The following is a 19,421-nucleotide window of genomic DNA, read 5'->3' as shown; positions in this document are numbered from 1 at the left end:
AGTCACCCCATCTCCAATCTCAGTGGGTTTCTCCCATGTAACTGAGAGCCCTTGTGAGTTTGGTGAAGCTTCAGGTTTCCCAGGTGGACTTGTGGGTAAAGTTTTCACGGAATCACTGACTTCACTGGCTGGCCCTCTGCCAACTGGACACACTGCTCGGTATCTGAACACGTAGTCCGTGTTAGGAGACAATTCGGGAACAGTAACTTCATCAGCATTGGATGCTGTATGTATGCCATTCATGCTGTATGTATGCCATTCATCTTGTCCAGTGACACGATACTCAATAGAGTAGTGGCTGACATGTTCTGCTCCAAATCGCGGCAGGTGCATCTTCAGTGTCACACTGTTATGCATTGTGTCACTTGCTGATAATTTCCCAGGCTTTGAAGGTGGTTGAAAATTATCATTGGCCAACTTCCCATCTTCATAAAGGTAGATGCTTGCTCCCCTTTGACTATCATTTGTTGTAGCTGTGATGAGGAACTGGATATCCTTGTTGTCTTTGTTCGCCTCTGAAAAATCAATGAACAGCTTTGCTCTATTTCTCACTTGTTCTGTTGAAATACTTTCCGACTGTTCTGAGATGTACCACTGTTTCTCTTCTACATGCGTTGTAGTGCTCACTAGTTGGGGTGTATCTCTTAGGTAGCTTGATAAATCTGACAGATATGGTTCAGAGGTTTGCAGTGATGTGAAAGCAAAACATACAACATGGTGGGTTTCTGAATTGAGGATTATTGTTTCAAGTTCATTGGAAGAGACGTTTTTTGTGTTTTTCATCAGCTTGAGGGAGCTTATGCAGTTTATTTCTCTCTCTTTGCAGTCCATCCACTTGGTCAGGTCTTTGCTGTTGAAAGGAGACGAGTGTCTCATTTTTAGGAACTCTGCGAGCACACTCTCCTCTTCCCCACCTCCACTGATTAAAGGTAGTTTGTTTGCCAAGTTTTTCTGAAACTCGAGCTTGTACTGGTTGCAACGATCTTTAAAGGTTTTCAGCTTTTCGCCAATCTGGGGGAACTGTCGTGCGACTGGGCGTTTTAGTTCATCGTTGCACTTCAGTTCCAGTTCACTGAAGTACTCCAGGACACTTTGAGCTTCCATCACTAAACCAATGCTTATCTGACGGACCAGTTGAGCAGCAGATGAGTCCATATCCTTCAGGGGCATCAGCCAGACCTTCAGTGGTATGGCATTCTCTCCATTTGGACCCAACAACTCTGGCAGGCTTTGGTAGACTTGTATTGTGTCTTTAAAAGACACCGGATTTTTCTGAAGAGAAAAGTCCCCATGGAATTTGCATGTGAATTTCTCTACTTTTGCGATGTCTGTTTCTTTCATTTGTAGAGACCCTTGACCATCTATTGAGATTGTGGGAATCTTGTTGATTACTGCCTTCACGTCCCCTTCAATGTCTTGATGAGTCTTTGTTTCAGAAACATCACGGTCAAATACAAAGAATGCTTGTGCCCCATAAAGGATACCTGTCACCACATGCGTTGCTTTGCCTGAATCAAAGACATCTGGATGTTTCACATTGCCTTTTCCAAGATGATTCATGGACAGTTGTTGGAACTTTGTGGTAGCTTTATATTTTAATGTTACTCTGGCCTGATGTTTTGAAGTCTTAGAATCATTGAGATATTTGGCAGAGCCATCAACTTTTACCAGTCCACACAAGAAACTTGCTTTCAAGGAAGCTTCAATATCCAGTGCAGACGTTTTGTCCTCGATTGATTCAGATGCTACTATCTCAAATTCAGTGCTGGGCTGGGGTGTGATTTTTGCATTCTTCTCCAGAGCTTCATTATCCCACAACGTAAGCCCTGCAATGAACAGCTCAATTGGTGAAATATGTCTTTCCCCTGCTATACAGTGCTATGTCTTATTTTACTACATTTAACATTATCCTTGCTGTGTAATGTATTCTTATTCAATTGTAAACACTTTAACCTATTTTTAACGTTCTTAAAGGATGACTTGTCCACTTTTCAACCTATCCTCACTAATGTTCATGATGAAATGGCATATGTTTCTACTCAGCCTGTGTCTCATAGGAGGGCTGTGGGCAGTTCAGAAACCCGTTTACCAGTGACATCATCATTATGCCAAGAATCCACAAGATGGGGTTGTTGCCCGTGCCAGACGTTCTTTAAAGGGATTGTGACATTTAAAACACATTTTTGTAGATATTTTGTGTTCTTTGGCTTTTCTTGACATCAATTTCACCAAAAAAAAAACAAATTTGAACATTCAGTGTATTCTCCGCTGTCTGGACTTTTGTGAATAATTATGCAAATATGACTCGTGGTTTGGACGGCGGAGGCCTACGTAATGTAACGCTAAACCTCGCCCCTCTCCTCTGCTCCCTGCCTACCAATTCTACTACCCGCCCCCCTCCTCCTCATCCCCGCCCCTCTCCTCTCCTCCACCTGATGCTCTCCTCTCTTCTTCCCATTCTGACCGCGACTTTGTTTCAGTATAATAATAATAATAATGGCTTCTAGAGAAAAAGCAATCTGCTCCGTTGTCGGCTGTGTCAATCAACACAAGTCCTTGCACTTTCCACCAACTGGGCTAGATGAAGATTCACGCTCTAGGTGGATGCATTTTATTTTTGACGGTAACGTTCCAACCAAGTTGTCAAAGAAGCGACTCTTGGTGTGCACACATCATTTCACCCCAGAAAGTTTTTCAAATCTCGGACAAGTTCAGAGTGGATTTGCAACCAAACTTTTTATGAACCCAGGAGCAATACCAAGCATTCGTGTCCCAATCCCAACTATAAGTATTTATACTGCAATGATTTGTGTTAAATTGTTGTGCAGTACTATTTGAGTGGACTCACAATAAAAAATCAATCGCCTGCAGCTCTCCGAAGTGCTTCATGGTAGCCTACTTTTAATTTATAGTCAATCTCACTGCCACTACCCGCATTAGCTGTGTGTTTGACTATTATTAATATTTGATTCGTGGCGTGCACCAGCTGTTGTTGATTGCATGTGCTCATTATTGTTCTTGTAATGCGATACAGTGGAATAGCAACGCAGCCAACGCTCGTGTGATATAATCCACGTTAAAAGTATGGCGAATAATGATAGGCTATAGTCATTGAGTATGATATCGATGAACTTACACAAGTTTATGTCGACGTGGCCGTGGGGTGAGATATTGCAGGAGTTTCATAGGCTGTTCGGAAATAGCGCACAGAGCCCACTGTCACTGTGCAGTGCAAACTAATAGGCGAGTGCGTTCCGGTGCGGTATTTCCGAACGTGCCTTATTTGTTTACCAACTGTTGCTCGTACGATGACGTTGAATAGGGAGTTGTTACAAAGGGAGTCTACCAACGCGCCTCAAGCCTAAAACGGCTGATCCGGTGCTTCACAGGTGCAGGGAGAGGAGACTGGAGCAACACGGACATTTAGAGCCTTTTACGTTTCGACCTTGCGGTCTTCATCAGAGTGGACTCTGATGAAGACCGCAAGGTCGAAACGTTAGTCGTTTTGTATACTCAGCACCTTAATAAAAGGCTCTAAATGTCCGTGTTGCTCCAGTCTCCTCTCCTTTTGCAGCAGAGAATACATGTTGTTGTCCATCCCCTCAGTACATACATGCAGTGATAGTCTTATTATAAAAAACATTTTATATAAACTATAAACAAATAGTTATAAAAGGAGAAGAAGTTGCGTGCGTTGGCACTGGCAGCGTTGCTATGGCTGAGATGCTGTGAACTTGTAAAGGGAAAAAAAAAGAACAGTCCCTTTCACTGAGGGGGGCGGAGAGGTATGGAGGGCTTGAGGGGTGGGGGGGCGGAGCTGGGTAGTGATTGACAGGAAAGGGGGAATTACCGACATCTACAGGCTAAAATAATGTGTTTTTCTATGCCTTCTCAGGATGCATATTACATACACAAAAAAACTCCTGGCAAGAAATACTGGTGTGTTCAAAAAAAGTTCAAACTTTTTAGACACGTTTGAAGGACCATGGCCAAGACTTTTAATGTTGTTAAAATTATGTTAAAAATAATGTCATAATACCTTTAAAAAAGTCTCCCAAAAGCTACCGGATGTGTACATGGATTTGAACCGTAAGTGAAAATCGGACATATCAAGATTCATAATACTGACCTGGGATCAGCTCGGCAACGCGCTTGCTTTTTATATCATAACTAAGTCAATCTAAGCTCAAATCAAGCGCAGAATATCGCATTTTTTGCAGATTATGATCCATAATGCATATAAAGACGGCTTGTGTGCATGCACGCGCGTACATGGGTGAATTTTGGCCGTTTTTACGTGATCGTGGCCTCGCCTTTACAGCATTGGCACGCTGGACAGAGTAAAGGTTGCAAATTGCACTTATCCTGTTTAACAAGATTTATTTTTAAGATATTTAGATTTATTTTTTATTTTTTCTCATTATATAGCATGGAAACTTCAGGAATAGAAAGCCTGAAATTTCTATTAGCTTGGATTCCCCATCGATGATGATATCACTGGTGGACAGGTTTCTGAACTGCCCACAGTCCTCCTATGAGACACAGACGAGTTTCTGAACTGCCCACAGCCCTCCTATGAGACACAGACGGGTTTCTGAACTGCCCACACCCCTCCTATGAGACAAAGACTGGTTTCTGAACTGCCCACAGCCCTCCTATGAGACACAGACTGGTTTCTGAACTGCCCACAGCCCTCCTATGAGACACAGACTGGTTTCTGAACTGCCCACAGCCCTCCTATGAGACACAGACTGGTTTCTGAACTGCCCACAGCCCTCCTATGAGACACAGACTGGTTTCTGAACTGCCCACAGCCCTCCTATGAGACACAGACTGGTTTCTGAACTGCCCACAGCCCTCCTATGAGACACAGACCGGTTTCTGAACTGCCCACAGCCCTCCTATGAGACACAGACCGGTTTCTGAACTGCCCACAGCCCTCCTATGAGACACAGACCGGTTTCTGAACTGCCCACAGCCCTCCTATGAGACACAGACTGGTTTCTGAACTGCCCACAGCCCTCCTATGAGACACAGACTGGTTTCTGAACTGCCCACAGCCCTCCTATGAGACACAGTCCGGTTTCTGAACTGCCCACAGCCCTCCTATGAGACACAGACTGGTTTCTGAACTGCCCACAGCCCTCCTATGAGACACAGACCGGTTTCTGAACTGCCCACAGCCCTCCTATGAGACAGAACGAATAGGGGGGAAAAGTCGTATTTCATCATGAACATTAGTGAGCACCAATTATATGAAGATAGGTTGAAAAGTGGTGAAGTCTTCCTTTATTTGTGACCTCCTTTATTTGTCACTTTCAATTGCATTCATTTGAAATAAATACAATTAATCTTACTATACTATGCACCCTATAGGCAGCTGAGCTGAGGCACCCCTGGGGGTGCACACGCCACAGTTCGGGAACCCCATTGTCAAAAGACAATGTAATGTCTGGAGTAAGTCAGTACTCCACAGAAAACACAAATTAGTAACAAACGCAAAACAGTAATTAAATCCTCTTATGTTACAAATAAACATCTCAAAAATGTAGAATATCGTGGAAAAAGTTCATTTTCTTCAGTAATATAATTCAAAAAGTAAAACCTTCATATAGCATTCATTGTTAATTCATGCACTCAATACGCGTGGTCTGGGCTACTTTTAAACAAATTATTGAATAAATGGTGCATGGAGGTGATAAGCCTGTGGCACTGTTGAGGTGTTTGCCAGGTTTGCTGATAGCAGCTTTAAACTCATTTGTATTGTCGAATCTAGTGTCTCACACCTTCCTCTTGACAATTCAACTTAGATTATCTGTGTCAGGTCATGCCAGTTGGCTGGTCAGTTAAGCACAGTAATACCATGGTCAGTACACACATTACTGGTAGTTTTAGCTCTGTGGGCAGGTGCCAAGTGCTGCTGGAAAAAGAAATCAGTATACCCATAAAGCTTGTCAACATACAAGTGCTGTAAAATATCCTAATAGATGGTTGTGTTGTATCTACAATGGATAAAACACTGCATGGTGTTGGTCCAGTGACAGTGAAAACTTCACACTGGAGTCAACAGAGCCATCTACCAGGATATTTTAGAGGACCTGGTGCTTCGGTATGTTGACAAGCTTTATGGAGAAGCTGATTTTCCTTGCCAGCTCGATTTGGCACCTGCCCACATGAGTGCCAAAACTATACTATTCCTAAAACGGTTATTCCCAGAGGATCCCGCAGCTCTGTAGCTGACCTGGGTTAGGGAAGCACGTGATTGCCTTACACGCGTACCCGGGCCGTGCGGGCGTAAGCACCGACTGCGACATGATTGGCCTCATAACGACATCAATCTCCTCCTATTCCCACGTCACAGAGACTGGCCAAGTAAAAACAAGGACATGTGGCTCACTCTGGTGGGCGCAAAGCCCCAGCTAACATTGCCCCGCTAGCTACCGCCTCCCGCTGTCTATTTCACAGCGTAGCACGCCCGGGATGGCCCATTGGCCCGGACTTCCCCCCGCTGTCCTCACGTCATACGATCTCGCTACTTTCCATAACACCTCAACAGTGCCACAGGCTGATCAACTCCATGCCACATATTTTCCAGATGGTAGACATTTCTGCATTATACTTAGATATATTTTTAGTGGTTTCATAAAATATTCTAATATTTTGAGTTAAGATTTTTAGATCCTGAGCTGTATGCCATAATCCTCAAGATTAAAACAAATCAACGTTAAATATTTCACTTTATGCGCAATGAATCTATAGAATATATGAATATTTTACTTTTTGAATTATATTATGGAAGAAAATTCACTTTTCCACAATATATATATTTTTTAGATGCACCCATAGCTGACAGACCATGTTATGTGAATGTCAATAGTCATATATTGTATACTTTTGGGTGAAATGTTTGTTTTGGTTCAGTTTTCTGAAAATCGTAAAACAATATTAGGCTACAAATTGGACAACTTTGTTTTTCAACCAAGGTTCATGTTTGTTATTAGTAAAATATGAGGGTTTTTTTTGCAATTTTTGACAGGGGAGTATTCGAACAAGTGGTGAAATATGTCTCTTTTTTTTTTACACATTTTTACGGAAATTTCTTTATTGTGAGTCTTATGTACAGTCATAGAGCATTATGTACATTTACCTGGTACTAGTGAGTCTAATGAACAGTCATATAGAGCATCATATACGTACATTTACCTGGTACCAGTAAGTCTCGTCGACAGTCATACAGCATGCCCAGACTGAAGGGTCGACCAAGAGCAGCCAGCTCTATCGTTGAACCGCTGTGTGGGTCCATGGCTCACACTGCAATGAAGAAAATGCATATCTGTTTGTTCGTTCATTCTATTGGCTTTTCTAATTTAACAGTAGTAGCAGTAGCAGTAGCAGCAGCAGCAGCAACAACAGTAATAACTAGAACTGCACTCGGTCGAGTGCCTAGGCTACTTGCTTGTTGCACACTAGTAGGCGTGCATACTGTCGACCGCTACAAAGTACAAACTGTCAAATCTCAGCTTCTCTGTGAAGGAACGTTTGAAATGTTGAATTATTAGGTTTAGCTACTTACCTACTTTATGCATGTAAAAAAGTAGTATTATGAATGAAGTATGGTACAAGGTTCTATAAAACAAATACAGTTTTATCGATTTAGAATTATTCTGGATCCTGCTTTCTTACCTTTTCTTTTTTTCTTACCTTTCTTTGTAGTTGTTATGTCCCCATCAAAGAGGTCCAGGTGTTATTTTGTGCAAAAGCTCCTTATTGGCTATTTCCCCTACCATAAGCCCTAAATGAATTGCATTGAATTGAATGGGATGTATGGGGTTGTGCTAATTCGCTTATTTCCATCGCTCAAAATTATATATTTTTTATATATATCCTCTCTTCATAATGTAAATAATAACCCAAGCGCCACACTTTACTACTTATTTCGATGGAAATAAGCGAATTAGCACAACACCCCATACATCCCATTCAATTCATTTAGGGCTTATGGTAGGGGAAATAGCCAATAAGGAGCTTTTGCACAAAATAACACCATTACCTCTTTGATTGGGACGTAACAACTACAAAGAAAGGTAAGAAAGCCTTTTAGTATGGAATTCTCCTTTAATACTAAATGCCAAATGTGTATATGTATATGTAATTTGTTAGTTGATTAGCGGTATACTGTGGTTACTTTGCGCCACTTTTGATGCGTATGCACCGTCCCAGCATATGACGTCAGGGTATAACTGGTATAACTAGCTCTCAATGATGACGTAATAAAGATGTGGATTAAAGGACCCAATGCCTTCGATGGTGACGTACAGTATATGTCGATTGTCGGGTGTCGCGTGATGTTAGGGGCAAATATTAACCAATCAGAACTGGGAGCAGTTAAGTAACTAATGAAGGACAAGGACTTTAAACCAAGTTCAGTCTGTAGGACAAACCGTTGAAAGGTTATGGCAGAGATGTTACAATCTGTTATGATGTGGGTTTACTATAGGCATGTAAAAGACTGTAGTTACAGGGTCTGGCCAAGAGAGGGCACTAGTACACCAGACTACAGGACTAGGCAGTCAGTAGGAGGCAACCCTGGCTTGGAGCACTGGTTCACAAAGTGGTGTCCAGCTAAATGATAGTTTGGAACCAAATGGACCCTTATGGGTCTGTAACTCTGAGAGTGTACAAACCAAATGGACAAACCAGTGTACAAACCACTCTCAGAGTTAAATTAACATTGATTTTACAATATAAAGTTGGGGTCCCAGAGATTGAAATGTCATTAAATAGGGGGTCCGTAGACTAATGCATGTCAAACGGGGGGGGGGGGGTCCTTGAAATTAAACGGGTTGATAATCACTGCACAATTTTTCTATTATGGGGGTCCCCATGGCATAGCTTTTCACATGGGGGTGTTCCCCGTTTGATTTACTACGGTTTCCAACATGACAGCCATGTAAACGCACGCACACACACACACACACACACACACACACACACACACACACACAGTGACAGCTATGCTCTCAAAAATGTATTCATTTATGTCAGGTTGCCATGTAATAAGCGGGATACTATCTGGCTAGGTGGTCATTGTGACATTGTCGGGATATAATTCACTCATTCATTCATTCATTCAATGGTTTACCTTTATGAGCTTAACACACGCAGACTGGAGCTTACATCTTAGAACATCTGGATTGTGGAGAGTTAGGATGAGCCCCAGAATGACAGCAACACTGCAAAGTAAGAATACAGAGGAGAAAAATTGAAACGTGTGCATGCGTGTGTGCATGCAGAAATGAAGTTGACACAGGTGTTACAGAAACTTCATCCGCAATAATCTTTTAAGTGAATATAATATTGGTCGAATTATAGGCAACAAATACATCACAATTCAATCAACATTTCAATTTCCATATGGAAAATAACTTCATAGCCCTACAACAGTTGTTTTTCTTTCTTTTCTTTTTCTTTTCAAAATCTTTTTATTAAAGTTTTTGTGACAAACCCAGGGGCAAGTATTAAACAGAGTAGACATATCAAATATGAAAATAAAAAATAAAACGCAATCCCCTATCCCACCCACAATCCCAAGGATAGTCGGAAAAACAGTCAAAATTAAATACATATATATATATACACGAAATACATGCATACATAATTACAAAATAAATAAATAATAATAAAGCAGATTTTAATAGCAGAGCAGATTTTGTTTCTGTTGTTTCGTTGGCCGAGGCATAGGCACACTATACAGTTTGTGTGTTGTGGTAGAATGTCATAAACGGACCCCAAGTCTTGTAAAACTTTTTTTCAGAGACGGCAATTGAAAACCTTAACATCTCTAACTCGAGACAGGACATTATATCACGAAGCCACTGACGGAGCACGGGCGGGGCAGCATCCTTCCATTTGAGCAGAATGGCACGCCTAGCGAGCAATAAGGCAAAGTCGACCATACGACACTCTATGCGTGTTAGAGGAAGGTCATCCCTTCCAGCAGTGCCAAGGAGAGCCACTAAGGGATCTGGGTCTAGATTTTGGTGTAGAATGTTGGATAGAGTATTGAACACATTCCCCCAAAATGGTTGTAATTTCGGACACATCCAATACTGATGGAACAAAGTTGCATCACCGCTCTTGCACTTATGGACTATTTTAAACTGCACTAAGCAATGTCGTGCACAAAGAGAGTACTTGTGTATTGAAGAAAAAATAGAATCTCATACTTCATCCGATAGTGTGAGCCCCAGATCATGTTCAAGGTAAGAAAGCCTTTTAGTATGGAATTCTCCTTTAATACTAAATGCCAAATGTGTATATGTATATGTAATTTGTTAGTTGATTAGCGGTATACTGTGGTTACTTTGCGCCACTTTTGATGCGTATGCACCGTCCCAGCATATGACGTCAGGGTATAACTGGTATAACTAGCTCTCAATGATGACGTATTAAAGATGTGGATTAAAGGACCGTATATGTCGATTGTCGGTTGTCGCGTGATGTTAGGGGCAAATATTAACCAATCAGAACTGGGAGCAGTTAAGTAACTAATGAAGGACAAGGACTTTAAACCAAGTTCAGTCTGTAGGACAAACCGTTGAAAAGTTATGGCAGAGATGTTACAATCTGTTATGATGTGGGTTTACTATAGGCATGTAAAAGACTGTAGTTACAGGGTCTGGCCAAGAGAGGGCACTAGTACACCAGACTACAGGACTAGGCAGTCAGTAGGAGGCAACCCTGGCTTGGAGCACTGGTTCACAAAGTGGTGTCCAGCTAAATGATAGTTTGGAACCAAATGGACCCTTATGGGTCTGTAACTCTGAGAGTGTACAAACCAAATGGACAAACCAGTGTACAAACCACTCTCAGAGTTAAATTAACATTGATTTTACAATATAAAGTTGGGGTCCCAGAGATTGAAATGTCATTAAATAGGGGGTCCGTAGACTAATGCATGTCAAACGGGGGGGGGGGGGGGGGGTCCTTGAAATTAAACGGGTTGATAATCACTGCACAATTTTTCTATTATGGGGGTCCCCATGGCATAGCTTTTCACATGGGGGTGTTCCCCGTTTGATTTACTACTGTTTCCAACATGACAGCCATGTAAACACACACACACACACACACACACACACACACACACACACACACACACACCCAGTGACAGCTATGCTCTCAAAAATGTATTCATTTATGTCAGGTTGCCATGTAATAAGCGGGATACTATCTGGCTAGGTGGTCATTGTGACATTGTCGGGATATAATTCACTCATTCATTCATTCATTCAATGGTTTACCTTTATGAGCTTAACACACGCAGACTGGAGCTTACATCTTAGAACATCTGGATTGTGGAGAGTTAGGATGAGCCCCAGAATGACAGCAACACTGCAAAGTAAGAATACAGAGGAGAAAAATTGAAACGTGTGCATGCGTGTCACTGCTCATGATGCTTGACTACCAAGCAAGCAGCAACAACAATTCTTTCTTTAGCAGGCTGCAGGTGGGCAGTCGAGTTAACTTGATAACAACAGTGACATTTTTCATTGTTGACAAACGAGACGAAAATGGATGCAGTTTTGCAACGTCAGTGTACTGGTATCATTTGTTTGGCACAGTCAGAGAGGCACTGTCTTGCAGTGGGGGGTAACACAGTGGTTTTATATTGTTACCTGGCTGGCTGCTTGTGGTGATGTGGTCAGGAGGGACCGTCCAACTTTTTTTTGGACCGGGTCAGTCAACCGTCATCCGTGAAAGAAGTAGTCAGAAGCCAGGAGCCTTTCTGTGAAATTTTGCGATTTCAACTTGCATCAGCTGTGCGCGCGTTCACGTTGATTGATTGATTGATTGATTGAAATCTTTATTAACAGTTTGCAGAATTACAGTACATTTCAAGCACAAACTCAATACAAAGACTGTTAACTGTGAGTGGACGACCCAATTAAGCCTTACACTTGTTTACAACAGGGTCCACATTGTTCAATTCATCAAAACATTTAGAGACAAACAAATAGACACTTCTATGTAGTTAAAGAACAGAACAGGAATTCATCATATAGGAAGCGAAAAGGGAAAAAAAGTATATATACAGTGAGGGGAACAGGGGGATAAAAGAAAAGAAAACGAAAGACAGAGTGTAGGGCGCCTGCACACAACACCATGCGTTGATGCCATGTGTGCATATGTGCAGGCACCCAACACCACGTCCATACAAAAACATAGTACAATCCATAGTACAAAGACAGAGTGTAGGGCGCCTGCACACAACACCATGCGTTGATGCCATGTGTGCATATGTGCAGGCACCCAACACCACGTCCATACAAAAACATAGTACAATCCAGATACAAATTCAGCTTTTACAGAGGCCAGTTTCGAATTGCAGCCATCCGTAGGTGCCCTTTGAGAGCAGTTTTGAAGGAGCCAAGGGATTCACATGTCTTAATGACTGTTGGTAGGGCGTTCCACATTTTGGTCGCATAGGAGCGAAAAGAATTTAGTCCCTTGTTTGTGCCAAATCTGGGTTGGGACTAGAGTGAGTGAACTGAGGTCGCATTCTCACCAGAGAGCTTTGCTGCGATTAAAACGAATCCTGCTGCGCATTTTCAGAAAGTGCGCTTCGTTTGGCAGGTGTGAAGGCTCTTTCGAATCCTAATGCGCAACAAAGAACCGCATTTTACTCCGAGCAAAAACGGGGGTTTCGCTTCGCTTCCAATCGCGCTTGACTACGATTCGGTGCAGGTGTGAATGCAATCCGCAGCAAATACAGGAAATGAAGCAAACATACGTCAGGCGGGTGAGGAGCTGAACACAGTTGGAGACGGAGAAGGCATATTTTACGCAGCGCAAAGATGTCCCGTTACCGTGGATAGACGTGGTCGAATGAGGAGAGTGGAGACTGAAGCCCTGATCGAAATGAGGACGAGTACATTAATCAATTGCTTAAGAAAACACAAACACTGCAGTGCAGTGTAATAGTATTATAGCCTACAGAATATTCTGTCTGTCTGTGCGTGCCGTAAACATGGAGTGCTGTCACTGCGTGGGGACTAGTGGGGAGTAGGAACTTTCATCTCGATAAACTTGTAAACATTTTGCGCTGCTGTCTGTTATATCAGTGCGCTCAGCGCTGTGCCTCCATGCCCAAAAGAACAGTGCGTGCGTGGCTGCGTGCTTATAGTGAGAGAGCGAGAGAGGGGGGGCAGTCCCAGACCGTCGGCACGACACATAATGCACGTTATGAGTATAATTATCACCATAGATTTATCATTTCACTGTGTAGGCTAGTTTATGAATGTAACACATTGATAAAGGTCCTCCCTGCTGCGTTTCCAATTGCTGCGGATCATGACAGTGTGAAGGCAAACCGTAGCCAATTAAATATGCAAGAATCCCATTTCTCCTCCCATACGCATTCGAGTCTACCGAAGTATTAGGTGAGAATGCGACCGTTAACGTAAACGTGAATACCATGACGGTGTACGTAATCTGGATGACTACTGGAATGCGGTGCGGCATAGGCCTACTGTACACAATTTTGTTTAAGTTTTTCATCAGCGGTGCATGGGAGGCCGCAGGAGGGTTGGACTCTGAAGCTGAATATGTGCGATTGTGCGTGCAGGACTTTTTGTTCAGGGGGGATTCTATTTTAAGTGAGACTATACTTTTGTGAGCTTGACTGCACATATATGCTTATTATTTATTATTATTACATTTTGTGTAGAGCACGTGTTTCCTGCTCAGTCATGTCCGTTTAATCCCCAATTGTTCAGTAAAGAAATCTATTACACCATATGTTGACTTATTTGTTCATATAAGGTTCAAGGTTATAGGTACTTTATTGAATCTTTCTTGTGTAGCTATGCACACGCTACACAGTCGCGTGGCCAGACACGAAAAATAAATAAATAAATAAAAATCCCTCGGTGGATTATATCCAGGCGAGGCGGCAGGCGGCAGGCCTAAACATAAGAGTAAAACAGTAGGCTACTATAGTCTATAAGAAATTAAAAAAAGGATGGTTATCACGGGTGCAACGAGACGGCATGCAGGCTTATATATAGCCGTGGCGTATAGCACATTATATAACCCGACATGCGTGCTGCTCTTTCGATAAAGGCATATAAAAAAACATGATTGTACCATATATACTGTAGACACTTCAGGGAATATATACCAATTATAACAACTCTCCGTTGTGAATCCTGCCAATATCAACAACCAATATTTATTTTTTGGGATGCGAGGGGCTCGTTGTTGAGCTGCCATTCAGCACCCTGGAGAGCGCTCATTGTCATCTTCGGATCAATGGCCCTTCGGAACATCGGTACTTCGGAACATCGGTATACTTCTCATTTAATCTTCGGATCAATGGCCCTTCGGAACATCGGTACTTCGGAACAACGGTCCTTCGGACTAATGGGTGGGCCCCCTAGGGACGTGCATACAGTCTAACCACATTTTAATTAGAAACATCCACTGCTCTGGCGACTTTTCCTTGAATGTTGAATGAAGAGGGCCACTATATTTCCACACTCACTCACACCACAATGCACATTGCATACAGTACAATTGGTCAGAAACCTCTTACCTCTCCGTATATTACTAATCAAAAACCAAATCAATAATCAAATCCTCTACTAATCAAATGATTCCCGAGCATTGAACACTGACCTGGTCTGACATAGAGGACACTGGGGGGGGGGGGGGGGGGGGGCATTGAACACTGACCTGGTCTGCCACTTGTCCTGGCTCTCCCCTTTCTCTCTGGGACAATACGAGTACTCCTGGAACTCGTTGGCAAAGAGCACACAGTCGTGACGAGGGTCCTTCAGCAGGCCGCGCAGGCGGTTGTACTGCCTGCTCAGAATTGAGACACGGGATAAAACATATAGTCAGCACCATGAAGTCATTTTTCCTTTTTTTTTGTCCGGTATGATGAACTAAGATGATTTGTTTAATTTAACAGATTGTTACAAGACGTAGATCCTGAAACATTTTGAAAACTTTTCAAAATGTTCACATTGAAAGTAAAATCGCGACACATCGGAGGTGTAATTGCAGATACCGGGCTCTAGTACACACTACTACTACTTTGAATACACCTGTCACAATTACTACATAACCATCTAATAGCAATTATTTATTTGAGATAATCGCAATAATTTTGTCATAATCAATTCCACGTTGAAAAATGTTCATACATTAAAAAAGCAGAAATCTGTGAAGCTTGTAGATCAGCTATTATTATTATTTTTATATTTTTTACCTTTTTTTTAAAGTATAGAAATAATGAGTAATTTCTTTGTATATTTCTGTTATTTCTCATATCTGCCCTGTGCATTTTTTGAATACCAGGCAAACAGAAATGTACTCTTTATTCAGAGTACTCTTTATTCAGAGCTCATAGCGCGCTACGAGCGGCGCGCTACGAGCTTGTAGGTCTGCTTTTTTTTATTTATCGTGAAAATATTTATTTCAGAAAACTGGAGGATTTAGAAGAATTGTTTTAAATTTCAAGGTCAGGCCTAAATGGGTTAAATTTGTAATCCTGACAGCGCTGGCTGTGAATTAGCCTTGTTTCCAGCCTGGCTGTGAATTAGCCTTGTTTCCAGCCTGCTTTGCTGGATTTGTTTTATCACTGGCGAGTGACGAAACAAATCAGGGCCTGCTTGGCTGCGCTCCGTGACTTGTCTCGTCACTCGCCAGTGACAAAACAAACCCGTGGAACGCAGCGAAGCAGGCTGGAAACCAGGCTGGAAACCAGGCCTAGCTGGGAGTGAACCAGTGTTGATTTTGACAGCAAATTTTGATTTGATTTTTAGTCATGGGGCTGTATTTTGCGTGTCTTAAGTACCAGGTCTTATTACCTAAATTGAGTAAATTAAAGACCTGGAGGCGTGATCAATGCCATTTGGCTATACTGAGTGGCCAAAGAGCATTGATCATGCCTCCAGGTCTTTAGTTCACTCAAGTTAGTGATGTATATAATATACCATACAGAGGAGAAATGTGCACACAGCAGACAAACTGAAGTTCCATGATGTTTATTTCAACGAGTTACAGCATACAGCAACAGCATAGAGAATCACGCCAGCCAGCAGTGGCTCACGCGTCTCCACAGGCTCGCGCCCCGACTGACTAAATGATAGTATTCTAGGCCACCTTTTAAGCATTTCACATTGGTCTTGGGGGTCGACATGTAGTGCATATTATTAGCAGCAAAGTCTTTGATCAGCATGTCTGTCCCTTCAGGTCAACAAACCCCTTTTGTAGCCACCGGATTTAGGCTGCTTCTCCTCCTGAGGAGGCCGACACCCACGTAGCAGCTGATCACAGCTGATAAACCAAAATAGGTCTAACTGTAGTAGGCCTATGTAAATTACACAATTGACACAAGGCCTTGCAACATTGTATAATTATTGGATCCCATATTCTTCATAAGGTAATAAGACCTGGTACTTAAGACACGCAAAATACAGCCCATAGTCTCTATGATAGCTCTATCGTAGAGTCGCGTTGCGTTGTGAGCTTGTAGATCTGCTATTTTTCAGCATGCAACCGAGTGTAAAATGACTTATGCCGGGTCTCTGTCTTGTCCACTGGGTCTCTTCCTACTATAGTGTAGTTTTTATTTATTTAAATTATATTTATATTTTATTTATTTATTTTAGTCATCACACCACAGCTTAGTTTCCATTTAGTTTTCTGCAGTGAAAAGAAGGTAGTCGACAAACTTTTATTTTGTCATACTATAAGGGCCGATTCATACTCCTATTTTACCACTGTTTCAGTAAGGGCCGATTCATGCTCCTATTTTACCACTGTTTCAGTAAGGGCCGATTCATACTCCTATTTTACCACTGTTTCAGTAAGGGCCGATTCATACTCCTATTTTACCACTGTTTCAGTAAGGGCCGATTCATACTCCTATTTTACCTATTTTTATTCGTCTCTAAAATAGGAGTATGAATCGGCCTTTGGTCAACGAAATCAACACGGGAGTGTGTGTAGCTGTGTTCTCCGCTGTGCTGCACGGCCTGACCGTAGGGAGTCTTTAAGCAACGACGGCTACGGCAGTCGGCTCCGGCAACCGGAAATGGATCAGTGCTCGACACATAAACCTGCTTGCCTTGTCTACAAACGCCATGTCATAACCATGTTTACTGAAACTATAGCTGTTTACACCGATTGCTCCATCTCCTCTCTTATGCTGTGTAATGTGTTGGCATGCTCTGAATGAAGAAGAAATAACACTAGATTGCTCCAGCACCTTCCTCTTTCCACTGCTGATCATGTCCAGTGCATGTAAGAATTAAGCAATATCGGCAAGTTAGCTGACGCGCGACGGGGTGTGTTTATGTTTGACACGTGCTGCATATAGACACGCGCGTCACCATCATGGGAACCAATGTCGCCGACGGCTGTTTGCTTAACTTAATTTTGACAGCGACGGCGACGGCGTCATAGCGACGGCGTCATAGCGACGGCGTCATAGCCGTCGTACTTCCACCTAGCGGAGCCGTCCTGAAAACTGTCGTTGCTTAACCCATTCTGGGCGGGAGCCGGGAACCCCTATTGGTGTTATAGCATTATGTTATGCTTTAGCTATTGAAAAATAGCAGATCTACAAGCTCGTAGCGCGCCACCGAGTGGCGCGCTACGAGCTTGTAGGTCTGCTATTTTTGAAAAATCGACTGAACGACTGACATTAGAAACATAGCTTTTCCAGAAAACTGTACTGTAGATGTAGATTAGAAGACATTTTTTAGAATCTGATCTCAGGCCTAAAATGGCTCAAAGTGTCCCTAAATGTGTGTGTAGCGTACCTGCGTCCTCGGCTGTGCTGCACGGCCTGACAGGCGGTCTGCGTGAACACGATGCCCTGGAGCTCCGTGGAGTCCAGGACCTCCAGGTAGTCGCCCGCCACACTGGCATCGGGCCCCACGTAGTGGGTCACCTCCGCCGACAGCACCTTGCCATCTGTTCACGGTTAGGTAGAACGGGTAGATTTCAAAACAAACAAACAAACAAACAAAGCCATAAGTCAATACAAACAACTGCTACGAAAATATATTAAAAAAGAAATAATTAGAAACAGAAAGAGCACAGTTTACACCAGGGTCCTCCATTTTCAATTCAGAAGAACATTTAAAGACATACAAATATACACTTCTATGGAGGAAAAAAAAGGAAATCATCATGTTGAAGAAAGTAAGTAAAGAAAGTAAAATATGCTTGGCTACAGTATGGGGATTTTGGGCATGTCATTGACAAACATTTTCCTCCACAAATAGGGGCCTATATATTTTGGAAGTTCTCTGCACGTAGCATTACAAGATTGTGGAAGAGTTGTCTGGAGACTACTACACACACACATACCTATGTGCAAACTCTGTATGGATTTTTATAACGACGTGCACCTATATAGGTTCCTTGTCAGTTGACTGATTAAAAATATGAGTGACTGAAAAGTCACTGTTCAGCTGGTTTGAATTGTTACAAGAGCCTTTGTAAACTCTTCAAACCAATTAACCCAACAATATTAAATCTATGAGTTCATTATTAATTTGTAACTCGAGGGAGTTTGACTAGCTTGTTTGCATTAAGGCTATGCATGGATCAGAGCTACAACTTGACATGTGTACACTTGCTGTCAGAGTTAGATATTATAATTAAGATTACCCTTTTTTTAAGCTACTTCTGTCCAAACTGTAGTTGTGTAGCCTAGTGTAGCCTATTAGCTATAGCCCCTCTCGGAACCGTCCAAAAGCTATAAAGTCTTAAAAATGTCAGAAACTTTACTACCATTGGGTTCTGCTTGTGGGGCTACCAATTAGCTAACATTAGCTTCGATTTGGTTTTAAAATCTTTTCTGGTATTCGGGAGGGAAACAAAATCTGTCAGACATTGGTGATTGGTCCGAGGGCCGAGGCTAAACGACAATGAATGCATCTTTTATTATATGAATGAAATTGAACAGTGGTTCAGCCTAGCCGTTTTGTACAATCGCGTTATTATTATTATTATTTTGTACCGTTAGCACAGCCCGCCTGGCACAGAGCACTGTAGCAGGGAACATGCTCTCTCAGGTAGTGTTCTCGGACTACGCGCCGCAGCTTGCGACCTCCGGAACATTTCAAGTGGACAATCTTCTCCGTCTTGATCATTAAGGATCCTACAGAGCCATCATCACGCGGTTACATTCTTCTTCTTCTTCTCTGAGTTTTTGGCAGATCGCAACCAACATAGAGGTGCATACAAGAGTATGTAACATCATGTAAATTTCCTAGTGCTGTCTATATCCTACTACTCAGGTTTGTGGTATATAGAAATGTGACCAGTGCCTTCCTCACCATCGTTACACCCTTTCCCTCTGTTCCAAGGATCCCTGACAAATCCCATTCCCGTCCTGC

At 42.4% G+C, this 19,421-nt stretch overlaps 1 protein-coding gene across 1 annotated transcript; it reads right to left on the bottom strand.

The window, feature by feature from the left end:
• Nucleotides 1-104: 104 nt before the first annotated feature.
• LOC308328896 (cytolytic toxin-alpha-like) lies at nt 105-19,175 on the bottom strand (the record flags this gene model as incomplete). The annotated part of the gene is made up of 6 exons (XM_080783008.1): nt 105-163; nt 570-1,826; nt 7,204-7,289; nt 14,737-14,865; nt 17,835-17,988; nt 19,043-19,175. 6 exons carry the CDS (start codon nt 19,173-19,175, stop codon nt 105-107), a joined length of 1,818 nt encoding a protein of 605 aa, XP_080639134.1.
• Nucleotides 19,176-19,421: the final 246 nt, after the last annotated feature.

The sequence above is a fragment of the Protomyctophum bolini genome (assembly GCF_963924005.1).
Source record: "Protomyctophum bolini genome assembly, chromosome: 14".
NCBI lineage: Eukaryota > Metazoa > Chordata > Actinopteri > Myctophiformes > Myctophidae > Protomyctophum > Protomyctophum bolini.
The sequence above is the reverse complement of the archived record's forward strand: the minus strand, read 5'-3'. Positions and strand labels throughout refer to the sequence as shown.